General features: G+C 37.0%; 1 protein-coding gene across 2 annotated transcripts in view; it reads left to right on the top strand.

The window, feature by feature from the left end:
* The window catches only part of dtnbp1.S (dystrobrevin binding protein 1 S homeolog), a 76,838-nt gene that overhangs the window by 28,373 nt on the left and 21,042 nt on the right, over nucleotides 1-27,423 (top strand). For both annotated transcript variants that reach the window (XM_041567208.1, NM_001094322.2), the window contains 1 exon segment: nucleotides 2,303-2,325. In XM_041567208.1, the coding sequence (XP_041423142.1) occupies nucleotides 2,303-2,325 (23 nt within the window).

Below are 27,423 nucleotides of genomic sequence, written 5' to 3'. Positions count from 1 at the left end.
ACAAATAGTTATGCCAGTGCAAGTACACAGTGAAAACAGGATGTGGGTTAACCAAATTGCTGGGAGATGTCATGTATGAGTGCCTTGTATCTTCTTTCTTTCTACTTTGCTATGGAAGCTGCTTTATATTACATCTTCTAACTGTTTATCTAATACAAATGTCTTCTATAGAGGTGTCTCTTTTCTGGCCCTCCCCATTCGTTCCCTGCCATGCTACTGCCACCCTCAGGTAGAAGAGCAGATGGGGAGGTGGATTTCTATACAACTATAGACTTTTGATTGGAAGCAGACTTTGTGGTCCGGTCTCCCCTAGTCCCCCAGCATCAACATAGCTCCAGGCATGGAGACGGAATGTCAAATGCTCCATTTATAATGACTTCTTGAGTAAAGTTATGAAAACCTTTTTTTTTTTTTAAGAATAACAGATTCACAGATTAATATCCTGATTCAACTATTTGATATCTTCTTATGGGCAACAGCACTATTGAAACAAAGTAACATTATACTTCAGACATGTTCACAATAGCTCTCACACTAATTTTATTCTTGCCTAGAGAGACCCAACTTGGCAGAATTTAGATCTTGGTAAAATTCGACACTCTTTGTCTGATGTGAGTATGAAACACTTGTGCTTTGTGCGGAGGATTAGATCAGCTTCAATAAAGCTCATGAAACACAGGAAGTGAGATAATGCCAGTTTCCTCAGTTTCTTGCAAAAGTCTTTTTTGTATCCTATATCTATTCTAGGTCAAGAAATAGTTTTTGCCAGACAAGATTAAAGTAGAACCGTCTGTAATCAAAAGTCTATTTTAGATCTTAACCTGAATGCTCAAATTCACCTCAGTTCTGTGGTTCCAATATTTTTCACGTAGCAGAAACTGTCTGTCAATTTAATTATAACGTGTGTGTGTGTGTGTGTATCTCTCTGTCTTTGCCTTTAGTCCAATAGAAAATAATTTAAACATCAAAAAAACCCAATAGGCTGGTTTTGCTGCCAATATGGATTAAGTATATCTTAGTTTGGATCAAGTACAATGTACTATTTCATTGTTGCAGAGAAAAAGGAAATTATTTACTTTGATTTTAATTATTTGGATTAAATAGAGTATATGGTTGGCAGCGTTCCTGTAATTTGGAGGTTTCCAGATAACGGATCCCATACCAGTGTATATATAAGCCCACTTGAGAGTCTCATAAAATACCAAATACTTTTTCATAAGACCTGTGAGTGCAAACCTATTTTTCCATCTATCATTTTTTCTGTGCTTCACCCAGGTGCTATAATACTTTTTTACATGAGTTGCCAGCACTTTGTGGCACACACATATGTATAGCCAACTGCAAATGCTATCTGGTGGTCAGGGCCATTGGGAAAATAGAGTTACTGATTATTTAAGGAGAATGAAAACTTCAGAGAACAGTTTATTTCCAGTAGATTAGCCACAATAGTGCTATATTTATTCTGTAGAATGCTTTAGGGCAGTAGCTGAAATGAGTGCAGACATGTGAATTTATATATTTACTTATATATTTACTTATAATGTTCTTGTTACAGTCGTACATTAATTTAGCCTTTCTAGCGCCATCTAATCCAGTATATAATGTTGGGTAAAGCAATAGGGTAAGACTGTGTCAACAATATTTCATTACAGATAAATTATTTTACCAATCCTATCTTTTATGTCAGGTCTGAGCCTGACTTGCAGCACTGTAACCCTTTATGTTATAAAGTTATTTCGGAGTATATATCACAGGCTGTTGACTCATAACTAATATTAAATAAGTCCCACAAGTTAAACCATAGACACTGTACTAAAAAAAAGTTACATATTTTTCACATGCTCAGATGTTATTGATTGTTTTCATATGTGTAATTATATGAAGAGTAAATTAAACATCCATTAGAACTGATCTATTTAAAGGCATTGAACCTGCAGGCAGATTATTTGGCAATTGCATGTAATGGTAGAATATTCAAACTCCATTAAAGATTCATAAAAGATTTCACTTTTAAATGCCACCAAAGTCAATGGGAGTAACAGTGGGAACAGATGTGCTAACCTTTAATCTAATTAAATATTTCATTTCCTATAATCCTTTTCATCATCTAGCTTTCTGCTTTATTTTCTACTTAAATATTTTAGAAATTGATAGAACTATTCTGGAACTAGCATAGCATGATTCTAACTAACCATTTTATTAAATTTTGGCTCTGCTTTTAGATTTTAGTCATTCCTCCTGTTTTGCATGTTTTGTTTCAGTCCAAAACACTACTTTTCTCTAATAATGTTTTTTCTTACAGGAAAGAACTTGAAAACTTTAAAGGTAATTACCATATCTTACATCAATTGATTGTTCTACAGATGCAAACTATAAAACATTATGGGGCCCATTTACTTAGCTCGAATGAAGGAATAGAATAAAAAAAACTTTGAATTTCGCATGTTTTTTTTTTGGCTACTTCGACCATCGAATTGGCTACTTCGACCATCGAATTGGCTACTTCGACCATCGAATTGGCTACTTCGACCATCGAATTGGCTACTTCGACCATCGAATTGGCTACTTCGACCATCGAATTGGCTACTTCGACCATCGAATTGGCTACTTCGACCATCGAATTGGCTACTTCGACCATCGAATTGGCTACTTCGACCATCGACTACGACTTTGAATCGAACGCTTCGAACTAAAAATCGTTCGACTATTCAACCATTCGATAGTCGAAGTACTGTCTCTTTAAAAACTTCGACCCTCTACTTCGCCACCTAAAACCTACCGAGGTGCAATGTTAGCCTATGGGGAAGGTCCCCATAGGCTTTCTAACAATTTTTAGGTTGAAGAAAAATCGTTCGATCGATGGATTAAAATCCTTTGGAATTTTAAAAAATTTTAATTTTAAAAAACTATTCGAAGGATTTAATTGATTTTTCGTTCGATCAAACTGTTTGCGGTAAATCCTTCGACTTCGAAGTCGAAGGATTTACATTCGGCAGTCGAATATCGAGGGTTAATTAACCCTCGATATTCAACCCTATGGAAATCTGTTGTCAGAATTTCTTCCTATGTCTACACTATATTTTCTGCTATAAACACATATGTAAAAGGCTGGGTGTTTTGGTGTGTGGGTGTTTTTATATTGATGCAATAATGCACCACCTATTGTAAATTCTAACGATATTAGTCACTGAGGAGTTCCACAACCATATAAACCCACAAGTCCACAGGCAAAGTACTTTTATATAGGTCTTGAAACTGGGGGTTCATTCTTACCCAAGTTTTAGGGAGTCTTGTGATAAAAAGTACAGAACTAAGCACTGAATATAACAGATGAACTGTTTATAAGGATATACTGTAATTTAAAGGAGAACTAAAGCCTGACTATAGAAGCAGTCTAGAAATGTATAACACATTGTCAGTTGCTTGCTGTACAACATATTGATTGTAACTAGGCATTTTAATCATAACTAAATAATTAAGAAATTAATAAACCGTAGTTAACATTACGGTGCCGTCATTCACTTTTTTTAAACATATAAATGCTGTTTGTCTACCTTTATTATATCCTCTTAAAGTTGAGCTTCTAAGCATGTGTACTACCTGTGTCATTAGAGTATTGGAGATTGTCCCCTATGAGGGTTCAAGATCCACCCAGGGTGCCCATATTTTGTCAAATTGTTGTGGGCAGCCCCTTCTCATATATGTAAGTTTATATAGAGGGATAGTTTTATCGATCAGTGCCTCCCAGGTTGCTAACTTCGGACCAGCAGCGGATTTCCAGTGTATTGCTATTGTTTTTTAGCATACTTACATAATAGTATAATCAGAGTTCTTTGAGTCCTCCTAGGTGAGAGGTCATCAACCTGGTTAAGCAAAAGTACCAAGGGGTCCATTGGAAGGACTAAGCCAGTATTATCTTGAATATTTTTCGCTATTTTTCCCCAAAAACGTTGTACCCTGGGGCAGTTCCACACCATGTGTATAATTGACTTCTTAATGAAACTCTAAAGCTCCCCATAGACGCGACGATTCTTCTTGCCGAACGACCGATTTTAGGGAAGCCCGACCAATTATCGTGTGGTTAGTGGTATGCGAACGATCGTACATCTTACGATTTTTCGGCCGACATCTGTCGGGAAATTGATCGGCCAGGTCAAAAAATCTTTGTCGGTCCCAGTGCAATCTCTCTATGTTTGCAGGGCCAAGCAGGCAGCTCCCCTTTGTTTTCCTGGTAAATTGGTCTTTTTAGTTGATGGTAATTTCGTACGATCGTTCTGAGAAGATCGTGGTCTCACGATCAGGATCTGATCTTTTAAAAATCTCAACATCTATGGCCAGCTTAACGCAATATGTCAATTTTGTCGATGTTTATCTTTTTCCTTAGAAGTCTCTTCCTTGCATCAATTAATTATCTTCTCTTTGGTAGGCGTACCCCGATTATTTTGAATTACGTCTTTTGCCACTTGATCATGACTTTTTGAGTACATATTTTGTATTCACAATACTCCAGTTCTCACCTGAGCTCTGTAAACTAAGGTCTCTGATTGCATTTCTATACTGTATTTGTTTTGGTTTCAGACAGATTATACCTCCTTTTCATGCCATTCTCATTTTGCACAAATGAGCCATTTAATGAAAAATGTTCCTGGCATCCTGGGCAGGGTTGTTTATGCCCTGAGATTAACATCACCTAAACCAACACTTTAACTGGGGTGGCAAAAAGCCTGAGTTAAAATTATTTTATTTTTTAAAACAGGAATTCTGCTTTTTTAGTGTAGAAGAGTGCAACTGTGCATAAGCACATCCGTTAGTGCTCTTTGGGGAGCACTTCTCTATAGGGTCTGGTTGGGCTCTGCAGCTCAAACAGGATTAAAATTCGGACATAACGTGGAGAGCGAAGCATCGGCAGGTGCAATCCAAGTACAGGGCCCCCATGTTTTCTTAAATGACTCCCAAGTTAGGAAGCGGAGTGGGGGGCACTTACATGTAGAGACCTGCTACAATTCATCTAGTGATGCACTTTGCATGCTACCTTCCATGTTGTGAATGACCCCAATTCCATGCTGTGTAGGGGAGGGGACAGATGCATCCACTCAGCCTACCTTGGGTCTCAAAATGTGAGAAGCACCCCTGATACTAGGCTTTATACCCAGAAGCACTCAATCTGGTAATATTTTTCGGATATAAAAACACTCTGGAAGAATGCATCCATGCTACCTGAATACAATGTAATCAGAAAATAAGCCTTCTTGTCAATGCATTATATAAATTTACAACAGATAATGCAACAGTAGGTGCAAACCAAAAAAAATAACATTAATATATTTGACTGCACAGCAAGCTATAGATGTTTCCATACATATGGATGACATGGTACATCATTGCACTGAAAGCCCAAGGCAAGTCTTGGGTTTCAGGGACGCTGTCAGCTCTGGTTACTTTATAGCATGTTAGTGTTTCCCGGGTGGGTGGACGTTGACTTGCATTATAGGAAAAAAGGTAATTTTCCTTTAGATGGCTTTGCATTTATCCTTTAAGCACAAAGTTGTGTTTTACAACAAAGGCAGACATCATTATATAAAAAACAACAATTCTGTAAAATGTACAGAGGACCGTATACTATTCAGTACATTTTTATGTAATTGCTCTTGTCTATTAGTATAAATAAAAATGTTTAGTGTATGTAGTCCATGTTGAAACCAAAGACATTCTTATGCATTGATTTGCAGATGTACTGTAACTGTTATAATTCAGTGTATTATACCTGTTATAATTCCAGGTCTTTAGCTGGTAGATGTTTTAAAGGTTTCATTTATTGTGGTTTCTGAAAACTTTATATGTCCTTGCACTGTAGTGGTAAAGAGAGAATATTCTCGGATGGTAATTAAAGCAGACTTAGATGGAGCACAATTTAACACTGGTTCAGATGAGTATATGGTCAACTGCTTTGTGTGCTTTTAAGACCAGACAATTACAGATGGTAGGAGGCTGAAAGTATTGCCAAGCAATTTACTTGTAGATATGGGCACTAACTCTTCTATGTGAAATGCTCGTAATTGACTACTCTGCGGGTGTTTAATTTTTGTGATGGAATTCTTCTTGTAATGTCTCAAACTGTAACTGTGTTAATTAAAATTTATTTGGATAATTTGTCTCTTCATTGCATGCATCAATACACAAGTTGAGTGTTATATATAAAATTAAGTTAATTCATTTATTAGCAACAGAGAAATGTCACCAATTAAAGGTGGAATATCACTGGAGGCTGCGAAGTTAAACACCCTAGTGATACTAGTTACTTATTTTTTACTGATTTATGTACTGCCAACAAAGGGGATGTCTGGGATATAAAAATTATGATAATGTATATTATGGCACTCTCTCTCTCTCTCTCTCTCTCTCTCTCTCTCTCTCTCTCTCTCTCTCTTACATCATACAATGCGGACATAACAAAAACATATACAACACAAAAGATATGGAAAAACAAAAGTAAACACCAGAAAATGAAGTAACAATGATACAAAAAAATACGATAGTGTCAAATGCTGCTAATGTATCAAAATGTCCAAATACTCGGCTCTCTCATGTATAATTAATATTATACTATACAAGGACAGTCAGGACCTAAGCTAAATCTGGAAAAAGTGAGGTAAAGAAAGAAACAAGTTTCATTCTAAAACATAGATTTTGGTAAAATGTATGAAAAAATGAAAAGTAGGAAGCCACTGACAAAAGTCATTATTATTGGTGCTAAATTAGAAAACAATGCATTTAAATGTCCCATTATCTATCTTCTCCTCTACTCATGAAGATTTCCTGTCTTTAACCAAAGGTTTGCACAGAAGTACCATACAGAGTGAGAAGATGCGGGTCCAGGTTGCGTATGGGTTCTACTATGACAATATTTTGGTTAGGGTTGAGTGCAGGTTAGGGTCGGGTCGGCTTGAGATTTTCTTAACCCGCACATCACTACGTCTATCTCTTGGGATATAGAATAAATGGTCTTAAGTGTGCTACCTTCCTTGTAATTATAGGAACCAATCAGAAGTTAACATTTACTGGTCAGCAGTTGAAACACACCTCTGATTGGTTGCTATGGGTTACTAGACATAGGCAGACTTTTTATTACCACTATCCTATTCATTTATTTTGAGTGCCTGCTAAGAAAATGGTAGTATTTAACACAATAGTGGAAAATTAGCATGCAATTAATGTGGTCCCACTGGTTTCTAGAGGGAGATGGTTTTATGGGGCTGGTCTGAGATTGTAAAGCAGCTGTTAAACCTAGGAGGCCTTACTGTATTTTCATAGAAAGACTTGCAGCTGCTTGATTGCAATATTTAAAGCAATTAGTAGCAGGCTAAAATCAATTCTGTTGTTTCTTCTGATATCTTCAGTCTGTGCTTCAATTTACAGTCCAAATAACTTGGATCACAATTTTAAATTTAATTTTACTGTTAAAATATATATTATATATAATATAAAAGCAGCATTTATTTCCACGTTCCAGAATGTCTTGGTGATCTCTAACATTCTTCTATATTGAAACAGCAGAGAAATTATTCCACCACAGAATCAGATGATACCCCATTCACTGTGTGTGTATTCATATTAGTATATACATGCAGACAATACTCTTTTTATTTTATGTGCAAGCCTGAGACAGGCGCTGTTTATCAAATTAAATACACTCTCTGGCTTTGCAACACTAAGCCCTTTAATTGACTATGGCCATGAATTATGCAGAAGGTTAACAGTGCGACATGCAATAGAAACTAGGCAAGCAATGATTTTATTAGTGCTACACTTGCTTAAGGGATAGCAATACCTTACCCAGAATAGAGTTAAGCAGTGACTAGAATGCCTAAGAGCCTTAGGAAACAAAATCCTGTATATGCATAAAACTGGGGTGGTCTGACTTATTTGCATTTTTCTGTGCTAAATCTTAACTACAATAACACTTTTGTGTCTCAGCAGTATTTTGTTTCTTTTCATAGACTATACATTTACTTGCAGGGGCCCAATTTCTGATTAGTATTGCGCGAGGAAAAGAATATTCATTTTCAGCCACCCCTTCCTTGCAAGCAGCATGTGGTACGTTCCCCTTATGTATTCATGAATCTGCGTGGATAAGAAATACTGACAGTTCTTCGGTAGCATTGAGAGCAGCAGTGCCGGTAACGTGTGTGCACCAACAGCCAATCAAAAGCAGTAGGGTCCGGCATATCTGCACTATTCATGTAAGAGAACAGACTGTGAGCCTCTCTATTCTTCAGTCTTTGTTCTACAACACAGAGGATGCACTTCAGAGGGGCTGCCTTGTAATTGAGGGCTTGGACAGTTCCCATTCTGTGTTTGCTTTTATACCTCCCAGCGATGTCCTTGCCGGGATCCAATGGGAGCAGCCAGCGAAATTCTTGTAGGTGCAACTTTTTACTTACATTTAAAGTGGTCTCCTTGGGCATATTAAGGAGACTTTGATTGGAGGAGCAGCAATTTAAGTTGTCTGGGTTCCAGAAACTGCACTGCAGTACTGGTAGAGCTTTAGCTTGGGAAACAAGTCCTTTTACCCAGTGACTTCCTCCTTATTAACTCTTGGCCACCAGAAGGCGACTGTTGCATTCTTCTCTATGCTTGTCATATTCTAATTGCAGCATTATTCATAGATTAACCTAAGCAGCAGAACTGTATGTGTGCCATAGATAAAATGCGTTTTGAAATTGTTGTTGGCAAGTGTTTAATGATTGTCTTTTCAAGAATTTGAAGAGTTTGTAAGCATTTTTCCCCCCTGTCTACATTATATGTAGCAATGACGGGGCTTCATTCTATCAGTATCCTATCGTACATGTATGTAAAGTTTGAAGGTTAAAACCATATATTCTAGGTCTATTCAGTCACTGCTTTGCAAGGTATAGAGGAAGGTTTAGTTTCATTGTAAGTGGACGCCAGCTCTTTTTGTATGTTATTGGGGGACATTTCTATTGATATGTGTAATGTGGAAAAAGAATTGCTCTGTATAGCGTTTTACCTTTTGTTTCTCTGTAATATTTATCTGTGCTGCAAAAAATAGCCATTTTCGAGAACTGAGACAACACCACTGACTTCTCTTTGGTTGCTTGTACAGTTATATTAAAAGAGCAAAATTGACATTCTCTTTAATCAGCTGGTGACAGATACAAATCTCTCTCTCTCTCCCCTCCCCACCCCCCAAATCCACCCCCCCGCATCACACTGTCTCTGTGGCTCACAGCCATATATCGTTTTAAAATTGTATTACATACAGTCTTTAATCTTATGTAAAAATAGCACCTTAAGAGCAAATTACCATTTGGCATCTTTATTATCAATGTTTTAATCAATCAAAATCTCAGATGCTTGTATTTGCATCTATTTATTTACATATATTGTACCCATTTTTTCTCTAAAAAAAAAAAAAAAAGAATAGCAAGATATGGGGGGCAAAACAGACACAGATAGGGGCACTGTCTTTATTGCTGAACACATTGTTTCCACTGGTGATATTAAGCAAATGGATTTGTATTTTAGTCTCCTTTTACTTGATTATGCTGCCTTTGCAAGTATACTTATATTTATTTGTTTCCTATATGTGTATATTTGATGCATATACAACAATAGACTAAATATTTGTATTTTAATATTTTGCAAATCAGTATTGCACTCTCAGGTGATGCCTGATTGTCAAGCTTTGAAAAATCTGTTGTTCCAAGATAATGCATCTGGCCTCCAGAGCATTGGCTGGGTGAGGGTCAGACTGAAGTGCAGATTTGGGAAGAATACCTATATCCTTTCTAAAGGTGGCCATACACGGCCAAATAAAGCTGCCGATATCGGTCCTTGATACCAATTCGGCAATTTATCTGCCTGTGTATGGGGGCTTCCGACGGGTCTTCCCGAGCGATATCTGGCCACGATATCGATCGCAAAGGTTTAATTTTTCTGCCGACCAACCCATTGGAGCCTCGTTAGCAACCTAGGGCCGAATATTCGGATTACCCCGATATAGCCCTGCCGTTGGTGGGCTCATCGGTAAAAGATCCGCTCGTTTGGTGATGTCGCCAGACGAGCGGATCTGTTCATGTATGGCCTGCTTAGGATCCTGTAAGAAGCTCAGCTTAAAAGTCACTTAGGGAATTAGGGTAAATGTTTACAGTTGTAGAACTAATACCGAAACAGTACTTTTTATATATCTGTAGCCCTCTTAAGGATTAAAGGGGCCCTAAAAATATTCTGGACCTGAACCAAACATATTAAAATCCACTATCATGTGGCATGCTAGTTTGTTTTAGTGCACTCTAATATGGTCACACAGATTCTGTAAATGTAAAGGTTTTTTTATGTTACATGAAGCAGTCAGGAAGATATTTCCGAACACATTCTTTTTCTTCATTTTTATTAATATATCTTAAATCCGTTTTTAATTTCATGTTATAACCTTTATTACCAGTAAATCAACATTTAAATACATAAAAATAGTATGATGCAAGAGACCAGTCTCAGTGTTTTCATCTTGCATCTATTGCAATTTGTTTGCTTTTAAAGGGGTTGTTTGCCTTTCAATTAGTATGATGTGGAGAGTCTGCTTTTGATCTTCTTCATTTTTAATTATTTGGGGTTTTTGAGTTATTTAGTTTTTTATTCAGCAGCTCTCCAGTCTGAAAGTTCAGCAGCCTGGCTGATATGCTCCAATTTACCCTAGCAACCATGCATTTATTTGAATAAGAGACTGAATATGAAAAGGAGAGGACCTGCATAGAAAGATGAGTAGCAATAACAATACATTTGTCGCAATAACAATACATTTGTCACCTTACATACCGTTTGTTTTTTTAGATGGGGTCAGTGACTAGGGTTGCCACCTGTATTTTACAGACCTGGCTGGTAAAAATGATGGTTGATCCCAATGTTATTAATAGGGAAAAAGATAAATATATAGGAAGGCTTGTATCTTTTTCGTATCAGTGACTCCCATTTGAAAGCTGAAGAGAGTCATATGAAGAAGGCAAATAATTCAAAAACTATAAAAGAGAAAAAAAATATGACAAATTGAAAAGTTTCTTAGAATTCTATAACATCTATTTACCCACTTTTTATTTTTACACTGAACCTTTCCTTTAAAGTAATAAAATATATAATGCAGTGTTGCCCTGCACTGGTAAAACTGCTGTTTGCTTCAGAAACACTACTATTGTTTATATAAATAAACTGCTGTGTGGCCATAGGGCAGCTATTCAAAGGAGAAAAGGCTCAAGTTACACAGCAGATATAAGCTCTGTAGAACATAATGTTATCTGTTATCCACTCTTTATCCTGTGCCATATAGCCGTTTTTCAATTTTCGCCATTGCTATTCAGCAGCTTGTTTATATGAACTATAGTAGTATTTCTGAAGCAAAAAGATCAGTTTTACCAGTGCAGGGCAACAGTACATGATATATTCATTACTTTAAAACACTTTCATTTTTGGTGTTAATGTTCCTTTAAGGTACAGATGTGGAATTATCTGGAAATTTTGAGACCTGGAGTTTTGGATTCTTTGTTATAGCAGAGTTTAAGTCTACTAAAAACATTTTAAATCTTAAAACAATAAAATGAAAAACAGGGCGATTTTGCCATCTATTTTAATTTCTACAGTTATCAGCTACATGGCACAGGTATGGGACCCGTTATCTGGAAGCCTGTTATGCAGAAAGCTTCGAATTACAGAAAGACCATCTGCCATAGACTCCAATTTATCCAAATAATCCAAATTTTTAAAAATGAGTTCCTTTTTCTTAGCAATAATAAAACAGTACCTTGTACTTCATCCAAACTAAGATATAATTAATCCTTGTTGGAAGCAAAACCAGCCTATTGTAGATATGAAGATCCAAATTTCAGAAAGATCCGGTATCCAGGAAACCTCAGGTCCCGAGCATTCTGGATAACAGGGCCTGTACCCGTATTACATTATTACTTTAAAAAAGGGGGAATAAGTTCTTGTACAGATAGGACTGAGCCATAGCAATGCTGTATTTTAGAGCTTTCTTGACATTGGCTTTCTGTATAATGTATCCTATACCTCAAGTAAAAAATTTTTAGGAGTAGGGGTGGGGGTAGATAATCTCTTTATAAGAATTATTTCATGAAATGTCATCTAATGCCACTAGGAATCCTAAATCTCTCTGGGTAGATAATCCTGTCTATATTCCTTAGTATGTTCTTGCACTATTCATATGAGCCTGAGACTTTAAATCTTTGCTTCATTATAAGAACATATTGAATATTTTATATCATGTAGTAGTTTTCCTTCACTTCAGTGTAATATCAAGAAACTTTTCAGTACACATGAATTAAATTGTTTTTGATGGTTTTAAAGTTATATGTGAATGCATTTGAAATCCGAATTTGTCCTTTTCTGCACTCCTGGTTCTGACTCTTGAAACAATGTATCAGAAATAAGCTCTCCTCCCGCCAAGACTCTATTTTTTCAAAAATGCACCGCATGCTTCATGGCAGGTCTGTTACAGTGCAGAGAATAGCAAGAGACAGATAAAGTTTTACATAGCAGCTACATTTACTTTGAAAACCATTACATACAGTTTTTTTATGAATGTATATTGGAAAGTTGCTTTAATTAGGCAGGATGTTATTTTGTGGAGGTTTTTTTTAATTTATTTATTTTTTTATCCTCTTTTGGTACCTGCAGAATTTCCAAGAATCTATGTTTGTGTGTTCTAAAGTCAGACTGATTGAGCATAATCTTTAGGTTGCACTGCTCTTGTGCAGTTCTGTAATTATTTTTTCTAGCTCGTCTCCTATACATTCAATTAGAATGATGGAGTACCATCCTTTATGCAAGCAATGCACTGAAGGAAAGAGCAGCTTCTGTTAGTTGAAGTAGTCTTATCGTGCATGAAAACGCTGCTTTTTTTCATGACAGTGTAAAATGTGTTGACTATACAGAAACAATGGCCTTTTTTTAAATTATTACCTGTGAATGAAGTTGCTGAGCTTGCCAATGGGAGCCTTTAGATTTACAGGCTGTGGATAATCTTATAGGTTTAACCCTTTCTTCATTATGCTACCCTTTGTAAAAGGATTAGTTGTTTTGTTTAAATTGTCTTGATCTGCAATGGACAGATGGATCCATAGGTTAAGGATAGATACTGAGACATGTAAAGAGACATTAGATAGAGTAGACTGCAGACAGATGGACAGAGAGAGAGAAATCTAATAGAATATTCACTTTTCATTTTCAATATTGTAGTAGCAAGAGACTTTATCTGGAAGGGTCTCTGTGTGCAAATAATTGCGTATGTGTTGTTTTTCTGGGCAGCATGGTGGCGCGGTAGAATTGTTGCCTGGCAGCAATCGTGTCTTGAGTTTGATTCCAACCTGGGCACTGTCTGCAAGGAATCTGAAGTCCTGTCTCATTATTTCTGTGTAATTGTTCTTCCTATTTAGAGTTCACCACCTTCTATTGTCAACACACATCTGCCTGACTATATTTGATTAAGTGCTTTTTTATTGACTAATCCTGTTCCGGCTTAGTAGTACATATTATTTAATGACTTCTAGGAATTATGTTATGTATTCGTAGTCCGTGTAGTAATAAACATACATTCTTTATACTGTAGTCTGATCTATTCTGGGGCTTTATAAATAGTATATTCAAGGGGTTGGTCACCTTATAAACACATTTTTCAGTTCAGTTGTTTTCATATTGTTCACCATAAACAAAGTCTATTTTTAATTTCTTTCCGTCTTTTATTTTTTGCTATTTTCCCAAAATTATTAATGTCTCTAGTGTCTGTCTGATTCAGGAGCAGATTCTGAACTGTTACAATTTGCTACATTTAGTTTATACAATTAGTTGATACATTTCTCAGCAGCATCTGTGGGATATTAGCAACTATTGTATCAATTCTAACAGCTGCCTTTAATGAAACTCAGGGATTCTGCTCAGCAGGGACAAAGATAACAAATGTATCCGCTAAATGTATCAATTTAGAACTGTTTACAGAGTCTGCGACCCCTCCCCCAACCTAGAAGGTGAAAAATGAAACTTTACACTTCAACATTAGAAAAACATTCACAAATAGAAAATAGAAAGTAATTGGAAAAAGTCTTAATTTCTGGTGAACTATCTGAAACCAACTGAATTGAATAAAGTGTTTGAAGGTGAACAACCCCTTTAATAATGCATTTTTTCATGGATGGGCACTTTTATTAATTGTGACTGGATACAGTCTTGGATTATTACTATATTACATTTTAGTGGTGCTGTTCAAGTTAAGTTCCTGTAAGTTCCATAGAGCTTAGTGTCTAGTATGGGGCTGTGAAATACTTGAGATGATATAGTAAGGGAAGGCAGACAAAAAAACTCATGTAGAAATAGATATTGATGGGTCCGGTGTGGTAAGCAAACAGTATCTGCACTTAGTGATTAGCTCTTTTTCATTTTTCACCCATGATTTTATAGAGTAGTGCTAATGTAATGTATTCAAATGACTGTAATATTTAGGTGCTGTCTGAAATCAAACTGAAATAACCTACTTTGGAAATTGACCTATTTCCTCCTAGGAAGGTATCAGAGAATTTACAGACTATAATCCATTGCATTTTTCAGAGAAACGGTTTCTCATTTTAGTTGAATGCATAGTTTTATTACACAAATTTGGTTACTCTGGAATTTCTTCGAATGGTCTGTTTCTTTTTCTGTTTGCAGTCAGTGATTCTTAGGGTGGAAGAAATAGATTTAAAATGGTGTTTTTTTTTTCTACAGCCCAAAAGACCCGATTCAATCCTATATGGAAATGTGCAATACTGAAATGTAATTTACTGTTAAACTGGGAATTACAAGATAAGATGTTTTCCATAAACCTATATTGCGGCTGCTAAACGGTCTAATCCTACTGGCACCCCCCCCCCCAGCATTGCAGGGTCTGTTAATTCTAAAGTTCCACCCCTGCTTTTCAGTAAATAACATGTGAGTCTGTATCATAGTAGCTGTGGTTTAAAAAAAAAAAATAACACCTATTAAGTTTAGCTTTTTGTACTAGTGAAATCTAACTGCTAGTTGATTCTTTGTGTACTTCATGCAAGGTGTCTTTACCAAAAACCTTGGCACTACACACTTGTGTTGGGTTCCCAGACTTGTATATGGCCCCGGGATTTCTGTACAATATGTGGCAGAAACTATTTATTTATTTCCTTTAATAAACATACACATAATTGTTATATATTCCCAGTAATTAGGGCTTATTAGGCACTAGTTGAAAATCTGCCCTGACACATCAATTTTTTTTTTTTTTTAAACATGCCAACTTATTTATTTACTTATTTTTGCATTTTGCCAAAATCTGAATTTGCAAGTACTGTAGGTGTTTATGTTCCATTCCATTTTCTTTGTTTTTGGGAGCATTTCACATTTTGGTATCTAAAATTGTGGATTTGGTGCATCTCCACCAGTAATCTGTTTTTTTAAATCATTCAGCCCTTCTCTCGTTTAAAAATGAAGTCTTATAGGCACAACTGATTTGTAGAAGCAGTGCAATGGAGTTGTAATATCCCCACATACTTGTTAGTTAAACAACAGTATGTGCAATGTTGAGTCATATGTGGGATCAGCTGTATCATGGTTAGTAGTAGGTGTTTGTTGGGTAAATATTCCTGGAGATGTGCTGTTTTTCATTGTATCATATGGTAAATAATTCAGCATCATTTCAGTTATGGTAATATTGCAGCTCTAGATCACAAGAAGCATGCAAGAGTGGGAGTTGGAAGAGGTTTGATTCATAGCATACTCTGCTGAATGTAAAAACAGAAGGATGTAATTTTTTCCCCATTTCTTTTGCAGTTGGATAGTATGCTATTTCTTTTGCCATAAGGACAGAAGCTCAATATGTGTACTATATAGTGTTTTATTAGGAGTGAATCACATATTTATTATCCTGCCAAAGCCTAAAGGCATGCCAGGTATATTACAGCTGTGCTCTATGTTGAATAATATTCATTAAAGAAATCCCATGAGTAAAACTTTTCATTGGTTAAGTACATTTCTACGCTGCAGCATTTTAATTATCTTATCCTCAGAACTAGTAAAGACCTTTACTTATAATGTACCGGTAACCAGTATTGGGGAAAATGTCATTTCAAAGCTCTTAGGTACAATAACCAGAGCTTTTTAAAGAAAAAAACCATCATTACAAAAAAGTTTTGATTTAAAATAAGATAAGGCGTTCATACAACAGTAATGTGTTTCAGTAGTCCTAGCCTACTTACAAGGGCCATACATTTTGTTTGTTGCCCATCACTGTTGTTCGTATTCTTTTACATTAAAAGATACTTTAGTTTTCAGATCTTTCGCCACTATGGTGGTAAATTCAGAATTTAGGTACTGCTAATTCAGCATGTAGATTTTAAAGGTATATGATTTTGAAGGAAAAGGAAAGAAGGTAGTTATGCAAAACATCAGCTATATTTGAACCATAAACTCCCAACATGACCCCTTCCTTTTTTCCCCTAATTCTGAATTTTACTTAAGATATTCCCTCTTGGCCCACTTGAGGTTCTCTGTAGCTTGCGGTTGTCGTCTTTAGCCCAAGCTTTGTCACTTTTCCAATCACTTCTCCAATCACTTCTGTATGATGCTCTTGCACAAAGATTATTTTCTTACGGATACCTTATACACCTCTTAAGTTCTCTTAAAAAAACTTTCTTAGAAGGCTGTGGACTGAATTTTGTATGGAATGGCCCTCAGCCATAGTTTACAACGAATGATAGGAAGTATAGAATTTCAGCTACAGGCACAGAGTTTTTTTAAGTAGAGAATGGAGGATGGCAACCAAACTGAGGAGCACATGGTGGTGCTGTGTTAATTTACATAATATGCGTAACCCTTAATTTAAGGAATGTTGTAGTTAGACTTTCCTTCTCCTTTAAGGAGTTGGTTTGGTACCCTGTTTTTGTTCTACACTAGATCTTTGAAAGTATGTATTTGTCTTTTTCACTCTGTATACGTTATTAAAAATGACTTTCCTTGCATTACTAAAATTCTTACCTGAGAAAAATAGTGCCCCATTTACAGTAGTGGCATGTAAGATGCATTTCAGACTAACTTATATCTCCAAAAAAAACAAAAATCTATAGCTACTATATAGCTGCAGCAAAGCAGGGGTGTAACAACAAAGCCAAAGGCTGCATGGGGCCTATAACTATAAAGGATCATTGTGGGAGAATTGACTGATACCGTTTTGATATATGTCTAACAAAGCAGGTCTTCATAGGAAAGCATTTGCATGGGACGTGGGGTGGGGTAGGGATGTACCGCAATTTTTACTATTAGAACTAGTGATGGGCGAATTTTTCCAGCGAAATTCGGGAAATGGCGAAAAAATTTGCGAACCCGGAAATTTAGATGCTGGGTGTCCAAATATTTTTATTAAGGTCAATGGGCGCCTAGAATTGTCGCCGGCGTCGGAATTGTCGCCAGCGTCAATTATATTTTGGCGCCATCGAATTTTTGTGGCAATTTTGCAAATTTATTCGCCAGCGGCCAAACGCGGAAATTTGCCACAAATTCGCGCCTGGTGAATAAAATGTGTCCATCACTAGTTAGAACCAATAACCCCCTAGGTGCCTGAAATAAAATAGCATTACAAAGTAATGAGGTTGGGGTGGGGTTAAGCATAGAGTCCATTATAGTGCCCTTGCACACTGATAATGTTAAATTTTGTAAATTCTCTGTGGCTCTGTCCATCCATGTAGTAGGTAATGTTTTAACACAACAAAATAAATTATAGTGCCCACTATTCCATAGTCCAAGACATTGGTTAAGCATGGAAGAAACACCCGAATTTGTAAATGTTTTGTTGTTGGGACTTAAGCATTTGCAGGTTCTCCCTTTGAAATCAATAATGAGGTTAAACAATTCTTCATGTTAATGAACCTTTTGCCAATTTGACCATCCAAGAGGTGGGCAAAGTCAGGTTTAAATTAAACCACCTGTGTGTCTAGTGCTGTTGATAATGCACTGAATTTATAGCCCATTGGCATTCTCCGATTTGTGGGATCTACCTGAACAACCCTTATGCTGCCCATATTTTTTATCCTCTGTCCAACGAAAAATTGTGTTGCAATCTCCCGACCTGCAACTCACCATTCAGATGAAATAAAGTAGTAACAAGAACAAATCAGACAATGTTCTGGCCATAAACAGACTACAATTGTGCAAAAATTATCATTTGCTGACAAATCTTCTAACCTGTCCTGTTGACTAAACGACCGATTGCCATGGTACACACTCCACACACAATCTGAAAATCATATGAACTTTTGTTTTGTACAACTTAATCTTTGCATCTATGGCCAAATTAAATTGGCACTTTTTGGACCTATACACATGTCAATAGGTTACTAACCCAAATGCTCAGAGACTGATTTCATTATATTTAAGTATTCCCAATTTATATTTCCATTTAATGTCCTTTCACTCCCTATACAAAGCAGTGTAATATATCTTGTAGAAATACAATGGTTTCCTTCTAGGAATGATATCACTGCAGTCCAGCCCTTAGATAATTGTGTTTTTGTGTGCAAGTATTGCATTAGCATGGTCACATCTTACATACAGTGCAGTTAAATCAAAATGAATTTATTAAAAACAAAACAAAAGTACTTGATTATAATGTTCCTAAACTAGTTCTCGTTATTGTAAGCTTATTGGGCCAATTCTCTATCTTAAAAGAATGGTCTAGCTGTCCAGTCATTGATGTAGCAGTGCATCATGGGACAGATTTCCAGCTGCCGTGTGCATAAAGTGTGTATTTGGTTCCTAATTAATATCAAGGGAATGCAATGTAGCTGCAGGCAAGTAAATGTTTTATCCGCAACACTTTGATTTTTGAAGTCAAAACAATTACCGTCTGCTAGAGAAAGCTTGCCTTTGGACAAGAAACTGAAATAGCTTGCCTATTATTCAATGTTTTTTTTAGCAGAATTATGTTTTGCACTGTAACCCTGCGGAGTTTAGCACTATTCCAACTACTATATTTCTTTGTGTCCTCTGATAATAGAACTTGTATTTGTTTTCAATTTGTATTGTATAAGCAACATCTGAAAATAAGTAGTACCATTTAAAATAAATGATCTGCCCTTAGCATGAAAGCATATTAAGAGCCATAAGACTGGGCCTTTTCCCTTTGTGTAGCATATTAACAACTGCCTGTTAAAAAAAAAAAAAGACCAGTCATGTTATCTGAGTCTGTGTTATAGATGATGATGTTGGTACCTGATTTGGTGAAAAAAATCCCCTTAAAAGATTTGTCTGACTCCCAAATCAACTCTGAACACTATTTTCATGTGCAAATAAGCAATATATTCACAAGACGGAATAAAGTTGTCACCTTTAGTTTTCCAGTGATCAAAAGTGACATGCTATTAAAATGGTGCATTCCTAAAAATTATTAATCAATTGATCATATTTTGTTTACTTTTTTTCCATTATGGGATTAGAAATGAATCTTGTTTTTACTGTATGTGTTCTTCCCATCTTATGAGCCATTATTGTTGAATTATTGAATTGGTCTTTATTTTAGCATGGCAAAACCCTTATACATTAATGGGACCAATTGTCCATTCATTAGGAAGAAGCCAACACACTCTTTGTAAAGCTCTCACATGCTGCAACTCCAGTAGCTGTGAATGGGTCTTTTGTGCTATGGGACAATCACCTGAGCTACTTGAAGAGATTTGTCTGGTATTTCCTGTGAACAGAGCTGTCACAAATGTTTTTTCTTCTACTTCCTTCCTGAGTGTCAGTATTTTGCACACTCAACAGACAGACAGCCCTGTGGTACAATGGTTTTGTCTCTTAGGCCAGAACAAATGTGGGTCTCACAGAGTCTAACCTCTAACTCAGGAGTGCTCATAATTTACTAATGCAAGGTCTACTTTTAGTGATGTTGATCCCATTCAGTGGCGTAACTAGATGTTACTGGGCCCCACAGCAAATTAATTTTAGGGCCCCCAACATATCCAGTGTTTGTCCTGTTTTACCAATATATGTTCAAATTGCTCATCAATGAGAGCCTCATGGGGCCCCTGTACCTCCTGGGCCCCCCTGCAGCCGCAGGGTCTGCTTTCTCTGTAGTTACGCCCCTGATCCCATTATAATATACATCAAAGCATTGTAGGATATATATATACAGTGGTGTGAAAAACTATTTGCCCCCTTCCTGATTTCTTATTCTTTTGCATGTTTGTCACACTTAAATGTTTCTGCTCATGAAAAACCGTTAACTATTAGTCAAAGATAACATAATTGAACACAAAATGCAGTTTTTAAATGAAGGTTTACGTTATTAAGGGAGAAAAAAAACTCCAAATCTACATGGGCCTGTGTGAAAAAGTGATTGCCCCCCTTGTTAAAAAATAACTTAATTGTGGTTTATCACACCTGAGTTCAATTTCAAAGGTTATAAAGCCATTTCTAAAGCTTTGGGACTCCAGCGAACCAAAGTGAGAGCCATTATCCACAAATGGCAAAAACATGGAACAGTGGTGAACCTTCCCAGGAGTGGCCGGCCGACCAAAATTACCCCAAGAGCGCAGAGACAACTCATCCGAGAGGCCACAAAAGACCCCAGGACAACATCTAAAGAACTGCAGGCCTCACTTGCCTCAATTAAGGTCAGTGTTCACGACTCCACCATAAGAAAGAGACTGGGCAAAAACGGCCTGCATGGCAGATTTCCAAGGCGCAAACCACTTTTAAGCAAAAAGAACATTAAGGCTCATCTCAATTTTGCTAAAAAACATCTCAATGATTGCCAAGACTTTTGGAAAAAATACCTTGTGGACCGACGAGACAAAAGTTGAACTTTTTGGAAGGTGCGCGTCCCGTTACATCTGGCGTAACACAGCATTTCAGAAAAAGAACATCATACCAACAGTAAAATATGGTGGTGGTAGTGTGATGGTCTGGGGTTGTTTTGCTGCTTCAGGACCTGGAAGACTTGCTGTGATAGATGGAACCATGAATTCTACTGTCTACCAAAAAATCCTGAAGGAGAATGTCCGGCCATCTGTTCGTCAACTCAAGCTGAAGCGATCTTGGGTGCTGCAGCAGGACAATGACCCAAAACACACCAGCAAATCAACCTCTGAATGGCTGAAGAAAAACAAAATGAAGACTTTGGAGTGGCCTAGTCAAAGTCCTGACCTGAATCCTATTGAGATGTTGTGGCATGACCTTAAAAAGGCGGTTCATGCTAGAAAACCCTCAAATAAAGCTGAATTACAACAATTCTGCAAAGATGAGTGGGCCAAAATTCCTCCAGAGCGCTGTAAAAGACTCGTTGCAAGTTATCGCAAACGCTTGATTGCAGTTATTGCTGCTAAGGGTGGCCCAACCAGTTATTAGGTTCAGGGAGCAATTACTTTTTCACACAGGTTTGGATTTCTTTTCTCCCTAAATAATAAAAACCCTCATTTAAAAACTGCATTTTGTGTTTACTTGTGTTATCTTTGACTAATAGTTAAATGTGTTTGATGATCAGAAACATTTTGTGTGACAAACATGCAAAAGAATAAGAAATCAGGAAGGGGGCAAATAGAGCTTCAATTAGATTGTGTTTGGCTTAATTTTCACAAAAATAGCCTCAAGATGGCCTGGGTCTTTTATATAATTTGTTTGTTGCCTTCAATCTTATCTCCCTGGGCTCACGTTTAAGGTACATGGCCCAATTAAAGCTCAATGTCACTTGTGTGAGCACCCCCCAAGAGTTCTGCTAATTTCATTCTTGGCAGACCCCAAAGTAGCCTGTCAGTAAGTGACTAGACTGATACAGCGGAACCCTAGTTGCTACCTGGCCGATAAAAATGATCCCAATGCTATTAATAGGGAAAAAAGATAAATATATAGGAAGGCCGGTATTTTTTTCCAGAAAAGGTGGCAACCCTAGCTATGCATACGGTAGCCCATTCATGCACCTTCACAGATGTGACACCGACACATGCAGTACCAAGTGTGTCTTTTAAAGTCTTTTACTGACTGGAAGGACACTGGCTTTCATAATCAGACACCAGTGATTGACCAGAGCATTATCAGAGCAGAATAGCAGAGCAGGTGAGGACACACGGACTCCAGCCCCCGCAGCCCTACATACTGTAGTATGAACATTCTGATGCATGTACTCCTTTATCTTTTGAAACAAGGCCAGGATATAATGATCCAAAGCGCAAAGAACTTGAGCAATTTAGGCATGCTTACGAATCATATTTGGATTGTTCACTGATGATAGAAGCAACAATAATGTTGAAAGCAGCAATCAGAACATTTTTTGGGATAACATCTATAAAAATGGTGGCTGGTCCATGCATCGCTATTCAGCACCTTCTTTTAAAAAAAATTGAACACTCCATGAATGTCGGATATATTTAATACAAATCAAATAATCCAACACACCCACGGGTGCAAAGTCTAGTGACAACGGTAGTTGAGCCAGCAGTTCATTTTTCGGATTATTGTACGAAACATAGGGCAGATCACGATATCTTATTGTAAACGGGACATCTACCATTGACTTCTACATGCAGGGTTGGACTGGAGTAATGGGGGCCCACCGGGACTGCCACAAGAAGGCCCCTCCAAGCAGTCCTCCGGGCTTCCCTCTGCGTGCCTCCATCTTGTGCACCCGACTTCCCTCTGTGTGAACACTGGTTCGGCACAAGTGCCTTTGCGGAGGCACAACAACACAAGTTTTTAAAGGGGGGCACCCGATCAGGCGAACATGGCTGGGCCAGCGGGGCCCATGAGCCCAGTCCGACACGGTCTACATAAACTCAGCAGGTTTGAAATGGAGTACTTTTTTTATTTGGATTTTTATAAGCCTCAGGTTTTAATAAATCTCAAGTCTCAAGGTTTTTTTTTTTTTCTATGAAAAAATTGTGTTATTTCCCTTTAAAACTACGACCAGAAAAAATCTGACTTTTATAAATAACCCCCTATATCTAACAGCCCATATAATTTCCAGAATTCAGAGAGACCGGAAATATATTGATGGACGAGATCCATCATGTTTCCACTGGCATAAATAGCAGTTACTGGGCAACTTCCCAAAAAAAAGAATTTGGTTTTTTTACACACATATATATATATATATATATATATATATATATATATATATATATATATATAAAATAGCTGTTTGACATTGAGATTTGTACTTTTTACAGGAATGGCACACATGCTATTTTCATTTTTTTGCCAGCTGTGTTTTTAGCCTGAGCACAGGCAAATCTCCCAAAAATGTCTGTGGCAATGTGCACTCAGGCACTTGTCAGGCAGTTCATATTTTCATGTGAAAATCACCTAAAAGTGCTTGAACAGATGACTGGCATTGAGGGCAGTTTTGGATATCTTCCTCTGCATGCTTGGGTGACTTAAAAAGGCTGTGAGCAAAAAGCCTTAATCCTGTGTCCAATTGCTAAAAAAACATACACACACAAATATTTTATTTTTAATATAATTTAAAAGAAAAACAATCCAAGTGAATAAATGCCTGCATTACCATTTCAACAAGAGACAGAGTGGTTTGGCATTATTTGCTGAGGAACATTATATAACCCATTCAACCATCTATTTTGTTCTTTATTCAAGATGTTCTATATTTGAAAAAGCTTACAATATTTCATTTTCTAATTACGTATTTCCCCCCAGAACAAACATAAAGCCAATATATTCTTTTCTGCTCTGGCTTTGTTTAATATCTAATGCTCTGCTAGAAAGCTGGAGGGAGCTGCCCTTGACATTCACTACTGTTTTTTATTCTGTATCATGGGTTGATAAGATAATGCATGAATAAACTGCTAGAACAAATGCAGCAGCAGAATAAACCAGAGAATATTCCTTATTTTTCTCTTGCCATTGTTAAATGATTGTGCTAAAGAGATGTATGTCATTGGATTGGACAAATGAAAGCTGTATATAAAGTTGTGTTCAGAATAATAGCAGTTTGACATTACTAACCTGATCAATCACTGTTTTTGATAATTATATTTCTACATGCAAATAATTTACTTGGAGGTGTAGTAGATCGATAGAAAACCAACAGACCCAACAGTCATGACATGCATGCTGCTGATTCTATGTAACTGAATTGAAGCTTGTTCAAAATAACAGCTTGTTCCAAATTATAGCAAAGGGGAGTTCAATTAGTGAGATCATTCATTCTGAGAAAAAACAGGTGTCAATTATGGCCTACATTTAGGGAAGGAAGGCAGTAAATGCTGGTTATAGTGCATTTCTCTCTTAAAACTGAGTAAAATGGGTTGTTCCAGACATTGTTCAAAAAACAGTGTACTTTGATTAAAACTTTGTTTGGAGAGCGGAAACCTATAAAAAAAGGGCAAAAAACGATAGGCTCCTCAGCTAAAATGATCTCAAATGCTTTAAAATAGCAACCAATACCTGAAAAACATGGAAGAAAACTACCATTCAAATGGATAGAAGAATAGCCATAATTGGCTCAGCCAATGATCAGCTCCAAGAAGGTCAAAGAAGGTCTAAAGTTACCTGTAAGTACTGTTACAATTAGACGCCTATGTGAAGCCAAGCTATTGGCAAGAAGCTCCCGCAAAGTCCCATTTTTCAAAAAAAAAAAAGACGTGCTGAAGAAGTAACAATTTGCCAAAGAACATACTGACTGGCCTAAAGAGAAATGGCGCAACATTTTGTGGACTGATGAAAGCAAGATTGTTCTTTTTTAATCCATGGACCGCAGACAGTTTGTCAGACGACCCCCAAACACTGAATTCAAGTCACAGTACGCTGTGAAGACAGTGAAGCATGGTGGTACAAGCATCATGATATGGGGATGTTTCTCATACTATGGTGTTGGGCCTATTTATCACATACCGGTGATCATGGATCAGTTTCAATACATCAAAATACTTTGAGATCATGTTGCCTTATGCAGAAGAGGAAATGTCCCTGAAATGGGAATTTCAACAAAATAAGACCCCAAACACACCGAAAAACTAGCAACATCTTGGTTCCAGACCAACAAGATTGACGTTATGGAGTGGGCAGCCCAATCCCCTGGCCTTAATCCAATAGAAAGCTTGTGGGGTGACATCAAAAATGCTGTTTCTGAGGCAAAACCAAGAAATGCAGAAGAATTGTGGAATGAAACAGGTGCCAGAAGTTAGTGGACTCCATGCAACACAGATGTGCACCAATTCTCAGAAACATTAGTTATACAACTAAATATCAGTTCAGTGATTCAAAGGAAAGCTAAATCTTTAAACATTTTTCAGTTTATACAGTGAATGTTTGTAAAGAAGTATGTAGACAATGCTATTTTTTTTTTTTAGAACAATCTAATAGTCCCTTTTTTCACTTTCTGTGAAGGAATAACACATTTTTCTTTATGTTTTGATTTGGAATAGAATGAACGATGTTCCCAATGCATTTGCATAAAAAGCTATTATAAGGATATTGAGCTTTATTCACTTTTATTTTAAACACACTGCTGTTATTCTGAACCCAACTTTTTAAGTTACATGACTTTATTTTCTGTTTCTGACCAAAGTGAAACCTAAAATATTGTCTGGTTTTGGCGACCAAAAAAAGCGAAGGCAAGATTTTTATTGACTTTCATTTCATTGCCTTGTCATTCTGTTCAGACTCTCTCCTGTCCGATACAGGTACACAAACTGTAATCTGCCTTTTCTGAGTTCAGGTGCAGTCTGCAAAGTGCAGTTTTTGAAACCCTTTTGGAACCCTGGATCTACCATTACCCTCAGGGTTTCCCTATGTCAATAGAAAATGTATGCCAAATTCGCATTTGCTCATCTTACTGGCACATGTGGAGTTGATGGTGTGTTCATAGGTCATTTCTACAGTGATTATATTACCACAACTTGGACCAATGTCCTGATTATGCATTTTCTGTAGCAATTATACTACTGTGTTAGGGTTAATATGCCCTGTTATGTATTTTACTTAGGGATTATATTGGCACATCTGGGTTTAATATGATCATTATCCATTTTCTGTAGTAAATATACTGCCATGTCTGGGCTCATGCTTTGGTTATATGGGTGTGGTATTTAGGGATGTGGCCACAAAGTGGGCATGGACAAAAAATATTGCCACGCTGTGCATGGCAGTATAAGGGGGCCCACCAAATGAATCTGTGCCCAGGGCCTACCAAGGCCTTAACCCAGTCCCGGTGACACAAGTTCATTTAATAAATGGTGTCAGTTCATGCAACAACTGTGTCTAATTTTGCACTATTCCAGACATGACAGGTCACAACCGCGCAGCCTTATTTTGTACATTACGGCACAAGATTAATTATCATTTATTTTTATACCTCTGCTTTAACATGCTCTCATGCTACAATGTACAAAGTACATTGTAACTGCAATAACTCTTTTTGTATGAAATACATTTTCTCTTTACTATCGATTTGTGCATTTTCCTGTTTTGTACATACATTTTCTCCTATCATTCTCTAAGTCTAAATATTATTCTCTATGAACGGTACTTTTCACTCTGTTATTCTGGTTGAATGTTAAATATCGAAAAGCATTCTTTTCACATGCATCATGTTCTGTTGTCACCGCTTATCTACTGTGATCATATGTCATTCACTGCCACCCACATTACAATTAGCAGCCCATGATTTCTTCGGTCTCAATCTGCCAAAGCAGTACAAGAGAAAGAAATAAATGTCTCTTCATGTCTCCATTTAAGGTTTTTGTTTGGAGCATCTGTTACGATATCAGACTTCTTGGGAAAAACACTGTGGGAAGAGAATTCTGTAAATGCTACTGAATTGCTTGAATTGGATCGTTATGCACACAGATTACAATAATAACCTTGATTTATTCAGAAAATTAAATTGTTGGCTTGTTTTAGTTGGAGAACATCAAATCTCTACTAAAATGAGTAATTCCCATTGAACAAATACCAATGGCCACTTTGGCAGTCATTGATCATCTTTTTTGATTGTGTGTGATGCATGCTTTCAGGCAAGTCTATTTTTGGCATCATATAAAGGGCATGTGCCCAAAGCTTTTTATGTCGGGCAGCAAGGCCCTTTGTGTTTTGTTCCAGGGAAACTCGTGTGTTTACTGAGCTCATTTTTCCTGGTAGTGATGTACAATGTATTGTTCTCTTTAGGAACACATAAGGTATCGCCACTTGGCATTACTAGTAGTTTCATGCCCATTATCTGCCAGACCAATGTAGAAGAAATTACCTGAAGTTTGCCTTTAGGTTACAGATAATGCAAATGAACTTATACAAATGCACCATGGCCCAGTATTCTCTTAGATCCCCCAACAAAAGTTTCAGTTTGGTGATGAAAAGAAATCCAGCAAGTGCTTTCTTCTTCCCTTGCTTTGAGTAGCA

Source organism: Xenopus laevis, chromosome 6S (assembly GCF_017654675.1).
Source record: "Xenopus laevis strain J_2021 chromosome 6S, Xenopus_laevis_v10.1, whole genome shotgun sequence".
Classification (NCBI taxonomy): Eukaryota; Metazoa; Chordata; class Amphibia; order Anura; family Pipidae; genus Xenopus; species Xenopus laevis.
This window is presented reverse-complemented; position numbering and strand designations above follow the sequence as displayed.